This window comes from Berghia stephanieae, chromosome 10, assembly GCF_034508935.2.
Source record: "Berghia stephanieae isolate SIO BIC M18660-M18661 chromosome 10, UCSD_Bste_1.3, whole genome shotgun sequence".
Classification (NCBI taxonomy): domain Eukaryota; kingdom Metazoa; phylum Mollusca; class Gastropoda; order Nudibranchia; family Aeolidiidae; genus Berghia; species Berghia stephanieae.
Genome location: NC_088369.1, coordinates 37,992,708 through 38,006,291, shown reverse-complemented (window position 1 = coordinate 38,006,291; position 13,584 = coordinate 37,992,708). Strand labels below are relative to the sequence as shown.

General features: G+C 36.0%; 1 protein-coding gene across 1 annotated transcript in view; it reads right to left on the bottom strand.

Moving 5' to 3' along the window:
• The window catches only part of LOC144981083 (uncharacterized), a 67,829-nt gene extending 55,098 nt beyond the window's left edge, over positions 1-12,731 (bottom strand). The window contains exons 1-2 of the mRNA XM_078929202.1: positions 12,353-12,731; positions 5,571-5,648 (exon numbers count right to left, since the gene is read on the bottom strand). Coding sequence (XP_078785328.1) covers positions 5,571-5,648; positions 12,353-12,425 — 151 coding nt within the window. The 5' untranslated portion in view covers positions 12,426-12,731. The remainder of the gene's footprint in view (positions 1-5,570; positions 5,649-12,352) is intronic.
• Positions 12,732-13,584: the final 853 nt, after the last annotated feature.

Below are 13,584 nucleotides of genomic sequence, written 5' to 3'. Positions count from 1 at the left end.
TTAGGCTTCATTTACTCTAAACATTGAAACGTCATAATGGCTTTGTTTGCTGGTATTTCCGTGTCACTCCAATATGGCCGAAAAACTTTCACCGGGCTTCTAAAATTTGACGAGAGAAGGGGGAGAGGGGTCTTTCAATGCACTTGGGATGGTGTGATTTATTGTTAATTTTGGTGGATTATATAGATAGTATGCAGATGACGTCACTAAAGCCTTTGTTGTTAAATTTTGCCATCCGCGTTTGTGAGTTATTCTCACTGAACTGTATTAACCAGACTATAAAAGTTCATGGTTACACAGAGTTTGTGTGTTGGTCCGTTATACTTCCGGATGGCAATGTTATGAGCTTCTTAGCCAAGCGCATACTATATATACATTTACTTCATATCTCGATGAAAAAGGCTGGTAGATCTGTCGTGGCCTGTATTTGTTCTGATTGTAGCCAAGGCTTTTTATTATCCCCATGTCTACCTAACAACAAAAGATAGTATAGGTGAGTCTGTTAGAATTGGCCCAAAGTACTTTGCGACAAACAAGTTTCGTATCCTATCATAAAAAAATAAATAAATAAAATTCCCTTTATTCATCCCCAAGGGGAATTTTGTCTTTAGGGTCTATTCCAAGGGAAGACTGGAATAACCCAGGCGTCAGCCGCAGTGCAGCGCGGCAAAGTGAGCTTGGGCTAGGTGACTTGCTCAAGGCCACACAACGCAGCGGCGGGTGATCGAACTCGTTACCTTTTGGGTACGAAGCAAAGACCGTACCGCTGAGCCACGCTGTCCCACATAAGTGGCTAGAGATTGTCAATGTCCGTCTAATTTTACATGCAGTCAGAAAAAAAATCCAGCTACGTGCAGGGGACGGAAAGTATGAAGAATTATTTAAACCAAGATATTTAAAAAAATTAAATCTCGCTTTTAACAGCAGAGTTAATTCTGTACGAACACGGGCTTAAAAATAAGTCATCGTAGCTCAGTTGGTAGAACACTAGACTCGCAAACTAACGAATTTGGTTTGAATCCAATACGCTTCAACAGTCGTAACGACAATTCCCCCGTAATGACGCATGGTAACTTAGTAACTGGCTCTAAGCTATCGGAACAATGGCGGACGCCCTTATGAAATATTTCTCCGACGAGCATAAAAGCGTATCCAGAGGGGAAAAAAAAACATTATAAATCTGATCACAAGACATATGAAAAGTTCTAGCCAGCATGAAGAATAAAAAGTACCGATTTTCTTTGTTCAGAACCACGATGGCCGCCGTTGCTGGGCGACGTGACATCAGACTAGTGAATTTAATTACAGTTGTGTTCCTTCTTACCCAGCCATTTATTGTTCACCAAGGTTATGAGTCAGGATCAGTGAGATCCCACAAGCGGAAATATTTTCCGAACAAGAAAAAGGAAAGGCGACTAAGAAATAAAAATATAAATAAAAATATCTTAAACGATGAAACAAAACTAAACAATAATCTACACAGACCCATCTACATCTACAAAAAAACAAAAAGCAAAAACAAAAACAAAACACAAACAAATACACAGAACAAACTAATGAAAACGACCCTGAACAGTAATATCTAGCTGTGCCAAGCAATTTCTATAATAATGGCAAAAAGGGCTATTATCATTGTTATCGTTATAGTTTCCTAAAATTGGCCAATTTTACAATAAAGATAATTGCACCACTAAATGACAGTTAGCCCAACATTCTACTAGACCACACAGTTTGTCTACGGCGGACCACCGTTGAAAAAGCTCTCGTTGAAAAATCATCACCCGTCACCATGACCACCGGAGAATTCTAGTAGTAATAAATGTCACCCCTCCCCCCCCCCCCACTCCCCAATCTCTTGACCACCAGAGAGTTCTCGTGATAAGTGTGGCCCATCACTTCAAAGCGGTGTTTTTTACGGGGTGTTTCGGATGTCCTAAAGTGCGACTATGTGGTCTTGTGGTGTGACACTCGCTTTTGGATTGGAAGGTCCTCGGTTCGAGCCTCGCTCGTCGCATTGTTGAGTCCTTGGGAAAATCTCTTTATTCACATTCTCCCACCGTACTCAGGTGTAACATATAGGTAATGCTGGTAATAATATTATGATGATTTTTCTTGCCTTCGTGGCAGTTAGAGAGCATTGTTGCCATTTTCCCAGAAGTATTGTTTTGTAGTTTTAATGTCGAGAATCAATCATACATTTCTGGTATATTAAACTAGAACTGGAAGGTCCCGGGTTCGAGCCTCCGCTTCAGGCACCTTCGTTTTTTTCCTTGGGCAAGATTATTGACCCCCAATTTACTCACTTGGACAGCATGGGTGATTCCTGTTGACATCAGACATCCTGTTTGATTAATTATCTATATTCGTGGAATACGCGATATCTTCAATAAATTATCGAATGACTAAATCACTCTCATCTTGGGAAAAATTTTTAACCTTGGATTTCTTTGAAGACCTCGCCAGTCCCAGGTTTGAAAGGTTTTGCCGAGATAAGGATCAATTTAGTCAATTGATAGTTGAAAGACACGTTTTCTGCCAAATTTCTAAATACGTGGTTTGTTTTTTTTTTTTTTTTTTTTGTTTTTTGTTTGTTTTTTTTTGTTTTTGTTTTTTTTTTTTTTTTTGTTTTTTTTTTATTTGGGGGGGGGGGGGTCCAGAGTACGGTCGTAAGTGGGGCAAGCATTTTTTTCCCCCAGAATTTTTCAGAAATTAGCCGATTTGTCGACGGGAATAAATAATTGTAACACTAAATGCAAGTCATCTTGTCTCTCCCTTGACCAAACTGTGTATGGTTGGTGAAATTAGATGCAAAACACAGATTAAAAATTAGACTTTTATAGTCACGAATTAGTCCGATGAAAGCCAAAGTTTATTCCAGTTTTGTTACCCAATTTGTCGATGGGAATAATAAATACTTGTAACACTAAATGCAACTAATCGTTTCTCCCTTGACTAAACTATATGATTGCTAAAATTAGATGCAAAACGCAGATTAAAAATTAGTCTTTTATAGTCACGAATTAGTCCGATGGAAGCTACAGTTTATTCCAAAAGGATTCAACAGTCGTGACGTCACTTCCCTCGTAATGACGCATAGTAACTTAGTAACTGGTTCTTAACTATCGGAGCAATGACGGACGCCCTTATCAAATACTTCTCCGACGAGAATAAAAGTGTATATAGAGGAGAAAAACATTATAAATCGGATCATTTTTTAACTTTTATACATTCTGATCACATGACATATGAAAAATAAAAAGTACCGATTTTCTTTGTTTAGAACCACGATGACGCCGTTGCTGGGCGACGTGACATCATACTATTGAATACAATTGAGTTATTTACCCGTATAGATACTTCATATACGAGTCACATTTTATAAACAGAGCTTAGCATTCAATTTAAGTGTGAGGTTCAGTACACAGATTGGTCACAAATTAGACATGGAGGCCGCTTTGGCCGCATGCCCAGCACGATGGTAGTAGCACACTACATCATGGTAAAGTCTTCTGCTCCGCAATATCTCTAGCCTACAGTACACCGTTTTTAAAAAACAATAAAAAAACACGTATTTCAAATTTTAGACAGAAAAGTTGTCCTTCAATAAACTTATCGATTTTTAAAAATCACCCTCATCTTGGCAAAACTCTCAAACCTTGGATTTCTTTGAAGACTTCGCCAGTCCCAGGTTTGAAAGTTTTTGCCGAGATAAGGATCAATTTAGTCTTTTGATAGGTGAAAAACACTTTTTCTGGCCAAATATCTAGATACGTGGTTTTTTATCCCAGAGTACGGTGGTAAGTGGGGCAAGCGTTTTTTTCAGAAATTTTCAGAAATTAGCCAATCTGTCGATGTGAATAAATAATTGTAACACTAAATGCAAGTAATCGTTTCTCCCTTGACCAAACTGTATGCTTGCTAAAATTACATGCAAAACGCAGATTAAAAATTAGTCTTTTATAGTCACGAATTAGTCCGATGGAAGCTACAGATTATTCCAATAGGCTTCAACAGTCGTGACGTCACTTCCTCGTAATGACGCATAGTAATTTAGTAACTGGTTCTTAACTATCGGAGCAATGACGGACGCCTTTATGAAATCCTTCTCCGACGAGAATAAAAGTGTATCTAGAGGAGAAAAACAATTTAAATCTGATCATGTTTTGACTTTTATACATTCTAATTACATGCCATGTGAAAAAGTTCGAGACAGCATGACGAGTAAAAAGTACCGATTTTCTTTGTTTAGAACCAAGCTGCTCGTTGCTGGACGGACGTGACATCAGACTATTGAATCCAATTTTGTTAGCCAATTTGTCGATGGGAATAAAGAATATTAACACTAGATGCAAGTAATATTATTTGACCAAACTGCGTATGATTGCTAAAATTACATGCAAAACACAGAAAAAAAATAGTCTTTTATAGTCACGAATTAGTCCGATTGAAGCCAAAGTTTATTCCAATTTTGTTGGCTAATTTGTCGATGGGAATAAATAATTGCAACACTAAATTGCAAGTAATTGTGTTTCCCCCTTGATCAAACTGCTAAAATTACATGCAAAAGACAGATTAAAAATTAGTCTTTCATAGTCACAAATTGGTACGATGGAAGCTACAATGTGTTCCAATTTAGTGGCATGTAACGGAAGGCTCGAGTTCCAGTCCCGTTCGGGTAGCGCAAGTTTGAGTCCCTTCGAAAACTTTCTCCACTCAAATATTCCAAACATAATTGTATGTAAATACTTGAGTACCTGACCTGCAACAATATTGTGAAGCTTTGTGGTCTAGTGGTATGACACTCGCTTTCAGATTGGAAGGTCCTGCGTTCGAGCCTCGTGCGCTCGGCGCATAGTTGAGTCCTTGGAAAAGGCTCTTTATTCACATTCTCTCACCGTACTAAGGTGTAAATTGAGTACCTGGCCGTTAACAGCTTAGTTTCTGTCGAAAAAATTTGAAACAATATTGCCTGACAAGCGTCATGTCTCGTTCTACATATTTCGTGTTGCTGTTTGTCAGGGACACTTAGTAAAGCGCTTTGAGCACGTTCCGTGGGTATTGCGCTATATAAAAGCTCAAGTTTGTTTAAGTTTGTTTGTCTCTTTAGAAATTAAGTGCAAAGTGTGATAGCGTCTTTCAGATGTATGGTTTTGTTCTAAATTGTTGTTCAATGTTGATGACTCCTTTTGAGCTCTTGTAAATTGCTTTAAGAAAACGTATTGAATATTGCGCTTGTTAAAAGCCAGATCTAATATCCTGTTTAGTGAACAGTGAGGATCATTAAACTATTTTTTTTAACTCGAGAGAACCCAAGATTGATACCGGTACCATTGATTCGTGAGTGAGTTCTCTACTACTGAAAATAAAAGCCAGATCTAATATCCTGTTTAGTGAACAATGGGATCATTAATTTTATTTTTTTTTAAAACTCGAGAGAACCCAAGATTGATACCGGTTCCAATGATTCTTGAGTGAGTTCTTTACTACTGAGCTAATGAAACACCTCCCCACCCCCTCCCCCCTGCTCCCCCCCCCCCCCCCTTTCTACGAATCGTCTGTCAGAGACTTACCGGTTTGTTGGTGAATCAAGGGGACCATGCGATAGTAATCGGCCTCGCTGACATTCTCTCCCTCTACTTGGCCATTCACTGTCATTAGAAAATAAACAAATACAAAACAAAATTATTTAGGGGTTACTTTGATTGGTTCTTTTTTTTTTTTTTTTTTTGAAACATCAAAATACAAGTGGCGATGTCGGGACCGATGTCTACAATACTGTAACAACACACCTTTTGATATTTAGGCTATATTTTTAAATAGCAATGATGATGATAACTACAACAATAATAATAATAATAATAATAATAATAATAATAATAATAATAATAATAATAATGATGATGATAATAATAATAATAATAATAATAATAATAATAATATAATAATAATAATAATAATAATAATAATAATAATAATAATAATCTATTTATTCGGCGGTAAAGGTAGCCCGAATGACCGGTCATCAGAAGGTCTGAGGTTCGATTCTCAACTGATTCAGGTTGATTTATTGGATTCCTTTTTTTTTTCTCTTGTAATTTTTCTTTCTGGGTTTTTTTTTCGGGGGGGGGGGGGGGCGGACACTGTTTCATTGAAATTCAAAATAAAGTATTTTGTTCGTATTTCTATATGTTAAAGAAATCATTCTTTCACGGTTTTCATCGCAACATATTTCATAACCTCTGGCATATTTTTAAAAAAAAACAAAAAAAAAAAAAAAACAACACTTTTGACTGCTATGACTGACATGTAAGGTAAAGTGCAATATTTAAAACGTGAGAAAGGAGGGACTTAGCCGGTTTAAATTAAGTGTTCATAGCCCATGTTTTTGGGAGGGAGATTAATCTTTCAAATCACAAAATCCCTTCGCCCCGCGGTCACTAACTGACCAGAGATGAACTCCCGCCACACGACGCGTCTTGTTAAGGTAAGTCATCAGAGTATATTTATATATCATAGTTTTTGTTACCTTAAAACAGTAGCCGTTCGGATTCCGACGGAACTGGGGTTAATCCCTGTGCTGTCGCCTTAAAAATACCCAGAGGTCCTTCAAAATTATGAGCCCTTTAAGTTTTCAACAGTCGTGACGTCACTTCCCTCGTAATGACGCATGGTAACTTAGTAACTGGTTCTAAACTATCGGAACAATGGCGGACGCCCTTATGAAATACCTTTCCGACGAGCATAAAAGTGTTTTCAGAAGAGAAAAACATTGTAAACCTGATCATATATATTCTAATCACATGACTTGTGAAAAAGTTTAAGCCAGTATGAAGAATAAAAAGTACCGATTTTCTTTGTTTAGAACCAAACTGCTCGTTGTTGGGCGGACGTGGCATCAGACTATTGAATCACACGGACTATAGCAATTGTTTGCTACCTATATAATTAACCAGTAGATTTTTGACCAATCAAAAAGTGGAATTTATGACACACCTTCACACGTACTCGGACAAACCTGGTTGGTTGTTTATAAACAATAAAATGAATGAATTCGACCTTTCTCTGATCATTGCTATTGTTTTCATACCGCCAAGTGGGTGACTAATAGGATTCAATAGTCCGATGTCACGTCGCCCAGCAACGGCGGCCATCAGGGTTCAAACAAAGAAAATCGGTACTTTTATTCTTCATGCTGGCTAGAACTTTTCATATGTCTTGTAATCAGAATGTATAAAAGTCAACACATGATCATATTATTTATAATGTTTTTCTCCTCTGGATACACTTTTATGCTCGTCGGAGAAATATTTCATAAGGTCGTCCGCCATTGTTCCGATAGTTTAGAGCCAGTTACTAAGTTACTATGCGTCATTACGAGGGAAGTGACGTCATGGCTGTTGAAGGTTATTTGTAACACACAAACTAGACCCCAAAATCATGGTATACCAGTTTCGATCAAAGGTTGATCGAATTTTTGTTTTGACACCTCACTCTACCAAGCAGAGATTGGGTTGCTGGTTTTGTTAGCTCTGGCAAAAAGCACTTCTTACAAGACGCTAATATTCCTATCCAATAGGTAGCAAGCAATATTACTGCCCTTTTAAAGTTATAAAAGCGGATGAACTTAATTTCGGTGTATTTGATGCGAATAATTACTTCTATTGTATAATGAAAGACCTTGAGTTTCTTATTGTTGTTTTTAGAAATCCTAAGTGGAAGAAAATAATTATCATTTGTGATTCGCCGTCTCTAAACGGTATTATGTCCGGATGACCATGACCCTGAAAAGTGAATTTACAATTAAAATGATAATAAATTAGCTTTATGAGCTATTATATAGCGCAATATCCACTAAATGTGCTCAAAGCGCTTGTAAAGCGCTTGATAAAAATACGAACTTTAAGCCTTTTCTATGTTAGAAATTGTATTTATTCTCCACCATAAAGAATAGACGGGGTCCCGATAGCTCAGTTGGTAGAGCACTCGCTTCACACGCAAAGGGTCCGAGATCGATCCCGGATGCAGTCGAGATTTTTTCTGACCTGCCCCCTCCCCCCTCCCCCTGTCCACCCAACAGTGATTGGGTAGCTGGGTGTGTTAGATCTGGCGGAAAGAAAGTACTTTGCGATTGACTAGCTTCCTATCCAAAGGATAGCAATCAATAACTATTGTCCGTTTCACGCTATAGAAACCGGGATAAACTCAAAACATGGCATGGACCTCATGTCTCTGAAGGACTATTTTTTAAATATGTGACCCTTCGTCTCAAAACGGTATTATGTCGGAACGAACGAGATGCTTAAAAGGTGAATTTAATGTTAAATTTGGTCAAAAATATAAATTGTTGCCATCAGCACCCTAAAATATGGTGTCCATTCTCCTCAATAAAACATACAAACTCAACACAAGTCTGATATTTCTGGCTATAAATTCAATTTTCAACATCTTAACCACCCCGACTTAATACCGTTTTGAGGCGAATGGTCACATATAAAGAATAGAAATTAATCTCAAATTTCATATTTAATCTGCGGCAAGAAGGTCAATACCCTGAACCCGATTGATTCCGACAGAATATCGCTTTGACACGGCGGGTCACATTAATTGGATTTACCATTTCGTGACTCGTGAGTAATGTTGCAAGATGTTCACCTCGAGGTTAAGTGGATGCTTTCAAAAAATTGGCGACAGATCATTCAGTAAAGTAGGTCCCATCACTTGGAATTCACTCCCATTGTCAGTCAGACTTGAAAGCAGCATTGATAAATTCAAATATAAGCTGAAAACCTTTCTCTTTTGGAATTGTTTAAATTAGATTATGCCAGGTATTTTTGAAAAGTGCGAACATGCGCGGGTATGTGTGTGTGTCTGTGCGCGCGCGCATTGGTGTATGTGTGCGTATGTATGTATATGAATGTATCTGTATTTGTATATAATTAAGTATGTGTATGTATGTATAGAAGAGCTAACCTCCCTAAATTTGTGGATAGTCGGTTCTTCAAAAGGCATGAAGTCACACTCAATAATAATAATAATAATAATAATAATAATAATAATAATAATAATAATAATACACATTTATATAGCGCTCATTCTCGTGTAAAACACAAGCTCTGGGCACTTTACAATATAAATATCAATTTTAAGTGAAAAAATAAAAAAATAAAATAATAACAACAATAACAATTCATAGCCAAATCAAGGATTCATATAGAGTCAAGAAAAACAAATACAGTAAAAATAATAATAATAATAATAATAATAATAATAATAATAATAATAATAATAATAATAATAATAATAATAATAATAATAATAATAATAATAATAATAATAATATTAATAATAATAATAAAATTAATAATATTAATAACAATATTAATAATAATCATAATAATAATAATAATAATAATAATAATAATAATAATAATAATAATAATAATAATAATAATAATAATAATAATAATAATAATAATAATAATAATAATAATAATAATAATAATAATAAAAATAAAAATACGGGAACCCGGGACAGATGGTCACACTGTTTCGTATCTTTAATCATTGGGAGTCGTATCGCCACGGTACCTGTGGCATTAAAAGGACAATAAATAGCCATTGTTTGCTTTCCTCTGGATTGGACGTTGGTCTATCACAAGATACCAACCCCCCTACCCCCCCCCCCCTCCCCCCGATCTAACAGACCTTGCTGCTTTTTTGTGTTTTGTTATTTTTATGTGTTTATGTTTGATAAGCTTTTAGTTGGTTTACTTCTATGTCATTATTATTTCCTTTGTATTATTATTTGCTTAATTATTTTTAGAAATTTATTAGTCTATGACCCAATGTAAATCTCCAGAAGTGGAAAAATAAAGTTCATCTTATCTGATCTTATATCTTATCTTATCTTTCGTATATTATATATCATCTTATCTTATCTTATCTACATTCTTATCTTATCCAATCACAGCTGGGTAGACAGCAGCTCAGAAAAAATGCTTGACAGCATTCAGGATCGCAGTCCTATTGGTGAATGAAGCGAGTGCTCTACCATCTGAACTTTGTAGATCCCTAAAATCCACAACTATGAAGATAATATTTTATTTATTATATATATATATATATATATATATATATATATATATATATATATATATATATATATATATATATATATATATATATATATATAATCTACCGCCTCGAGCAGGGGTTGTGCCAGGATGCATCATCTGTCATAGACTGAATAAAAATTATAAATGTTCAAAAAATTGAAATTATAGTTTGTGGTATTTTAACAAACTTCAGATAGTATGAAGTTGACGTCACTCACTCAGGTCTTTGTTCTTGCCTTTTGCCATCCGCGTTTATGAGTACTTCTCACTAAACTGTATTAACCAGACTATAAACGCTCAAGGTTACACAGAGTTTGTGTGTTGGTCCGTTATACTTCCGGATGGCAATGTTGTGAGCTTCTTAGCCAAGCGCATACTATCTATAACATACCGACGCACACATTTAAGTGCAAGTTTTCACGTTTATAGTCATGATTGATATAGATAGTATGAGCTTGGCTAAGAATCTCATAACATTGCCATCCGGAAGTATAACGGACCAACACACAAACTCTGTGTATCATGAACTTTTACAGTCTGCTTAATACAGTTTAGTGAGAATCACTCACAAACGCGGATGGCAAAATACAATAACATAGGCATGAGTGACGTCATCTTCGTTCCATCTATAGATAGTTTGCGCTTGGCTAAGAAGGTCACAACATTGCCAGCCGGAAGTTTAACGGACCAACAAAAAAAAAAACATGTGTAACCTTAAACGTTTATAGTCTGGTTAATACAGTTTAGTGAGAATAGGATTCAATAGTCTGATGTCAAGTCCGTCCAGCAACCAGCAGCTTGGTTCTAATCAAAGAAAATCAGTACTTTTTATTCTTCATGCTGGCTAGAACTTGTTCACATGTCATGTGATCAGAATGTATAAAAGTCAAAACATGATCAGATTTATAATGTTTTTATCCTCTTATGCTCGTCGGAGAAGTATTTCATAAGGGCGCCCCCCATTGTTCCAATAGTTTAGAACCTGTTACTAAGTTACTATGCGTCATTACAAGGGAAGTGACGTCACGACTGTTGAAGCCTATTACTCATAAACGCGGATGGCAAAAAACAATAACAAAGGCCTGAGTGACGTCAACTTTGATCTATATCAAGCTTGACACTTGTACGTGTGTTGTAACGGTGACGTCATTTTTACGTTTGTACTATGCCTAATGTATTGTCTTTGGTAGTGTTCAAGGTTAGAACATTATGATACTATAATACGCTTCAAACAGTCATGACGTCACTTCCCTCGTAATGACGCATGGTAACTTAGTAACTGGCTCTAAATTATCGGAACAACGGCGGACAACCTTATGAAATATTTATCCGACGAGCATAAAAGCGTATCCAGAGGATAAAAACATTATAAATCTGGTCATGTTTTGACTTTTACACATTCTGATCACTAGACATATGAAAAGTTCTAGCCAGCATGAAGAATAAAAAGGCCCGATTTTCTTTGTTTAGAACCACGATGCCGCCGTTGCGGCAGACTATTGAATCCAATTGTAAAAAGTAATAAACAAAAATGAATACGGAACGTTTCGGGCTCAAAACCCTTCTTCAGTCAACAAGAAAAAACAATAAAGACATAAATACATTACTAAATTCCAGAAAGACGACAGAGATATAGTAATGTATTCATGTCTTTATTGTTTGTTGTTGTTGTTGGCTGAAGAAGGGTTTTGGGCCCGAAACGTTCCGTGTTTGGTATTTTGTTCTTTTTCGAAGCTATTCTATTCATTTTTTGTTTATTACTTTTTACAGTCCACAGCTTCTAGCAGCTTGGTATCACTTTCACTGATACTATTGTATACAATATTGACAATATTGTATATTGAATACAATTTTCAATTCGCTTTAGTTTGGTCGTCGTCAATTTGTATTATGACCTATTTTTTCGTCAGTTTCAGGCTATGAGATTGTTTTTTTGTTGGCTGAAGAAGGATTTTGAGCCCAAAACGTTCCGTTTTTTTTTTTTTTGGTATTTTGTTGTTTTTTTGTTTTTTTGTTTGTTTTTTTTTTTTGTTTTTTTTTGTTTTTTTTTGTTTTTTGAAGATGTTATATTCATTTTTGTTTATTGCTATGAGATTACGAAGGCTTCCGGTAGAGGGACTTGGGGTGAGAACTAATCACCCAATTGGTGGTGGAAAAAAAAATAACAAAGAGTTGAATGTCGTCAACTTCCTTTTTTAAATTCTATTTTTAATATCACATAAACACCAACGTCCTACCTTTATCAAAGAAAACAACTCCTAGAGATAAAGCCACACAACACAAAAGCGACAAGGTTGTTCCTTCAAACATGTCCTTGATCTCAACAATAAAGGACCCAGTAGCTAAATCCAAAAGCAACACATCAATAATAATATATATCTATATATAAATTGTATATATGAGATTATATTATGTACAACACGGGAAAGCCCTGTCGATTTTGACAAGGGGATATAGTGACGGATCGCCTGGCTGGCCGAATCTCGAGACGGTCGGTAAAGCAAAACGTAGAAATGCCCGGTCGAGGTCAGAATGCAGAGAAGGTTCGTTTGTCCTCAATTTAACCGCAGTTAGCTATAATGGTGATCACCGGTTACTCAGATATGACTTATATATGTATGTGTGCAGTGTATACGTATAAATATATACACACAAATACACACATACTCTGCTCTGATATATATAACTCACCGCGCCAAACTGGTATTATGTCGGAATGAAGAAGATACCAATTCGTGAAATTGTATTTATTATCATCTAAAATATGACATTTTGGGTTTATGCTATTTATAAAACTAAATTTATTATACTTAATAAATCGAATAAACCTAACCAAACCTCATATTTTTTTCAACTATAGATTTAATTGTCAACAACAATGTCACTTAGACATGGCATCCTTTTGAAACGGTGGGTCACATGATAAACTTAATGCGTATTGCGTAATGCGTGGTGCGTATTACTCACCTCTTCCAAATGTCATTGCGGTGATGATAACAGGGAGATGATGACGATAATGATATAATAATATGACCATTTTTAGAGATTTATTTTGTAGGTTAATTCTTAATTTGGAGACGCATAGGATCGGAGAGAGCGAAGACCAATTATTGTACTTGAAAATATGATATCATTTATTTCCGCGTAATAATGAGTATGTATTAATGTGTAACTAGGAGAGAGAGAGAGAGAGAGAGAGAGAGAGAGAGAGAGAGAGAGGGAGGAGAGGGGAGGAGGAGGGGGAGAGAGTTAGAGGTGGAGAGATAAAGAGACAGAGATATGGGGAATGAGAGTTATAGGGCAAGAGATACATAGTGAGAGAGAGGGAAAGAGGGAGAAAGGGAGGGAAAGAGATATAGGAAGAGAGAATTAGAGTAACAGAGATATAGAGACAAAGAGATAGAGAAGGCTTGGGGGATAGAGAAAGAGATACTAATAATAATGATAATAATAATAATAATAATAATAA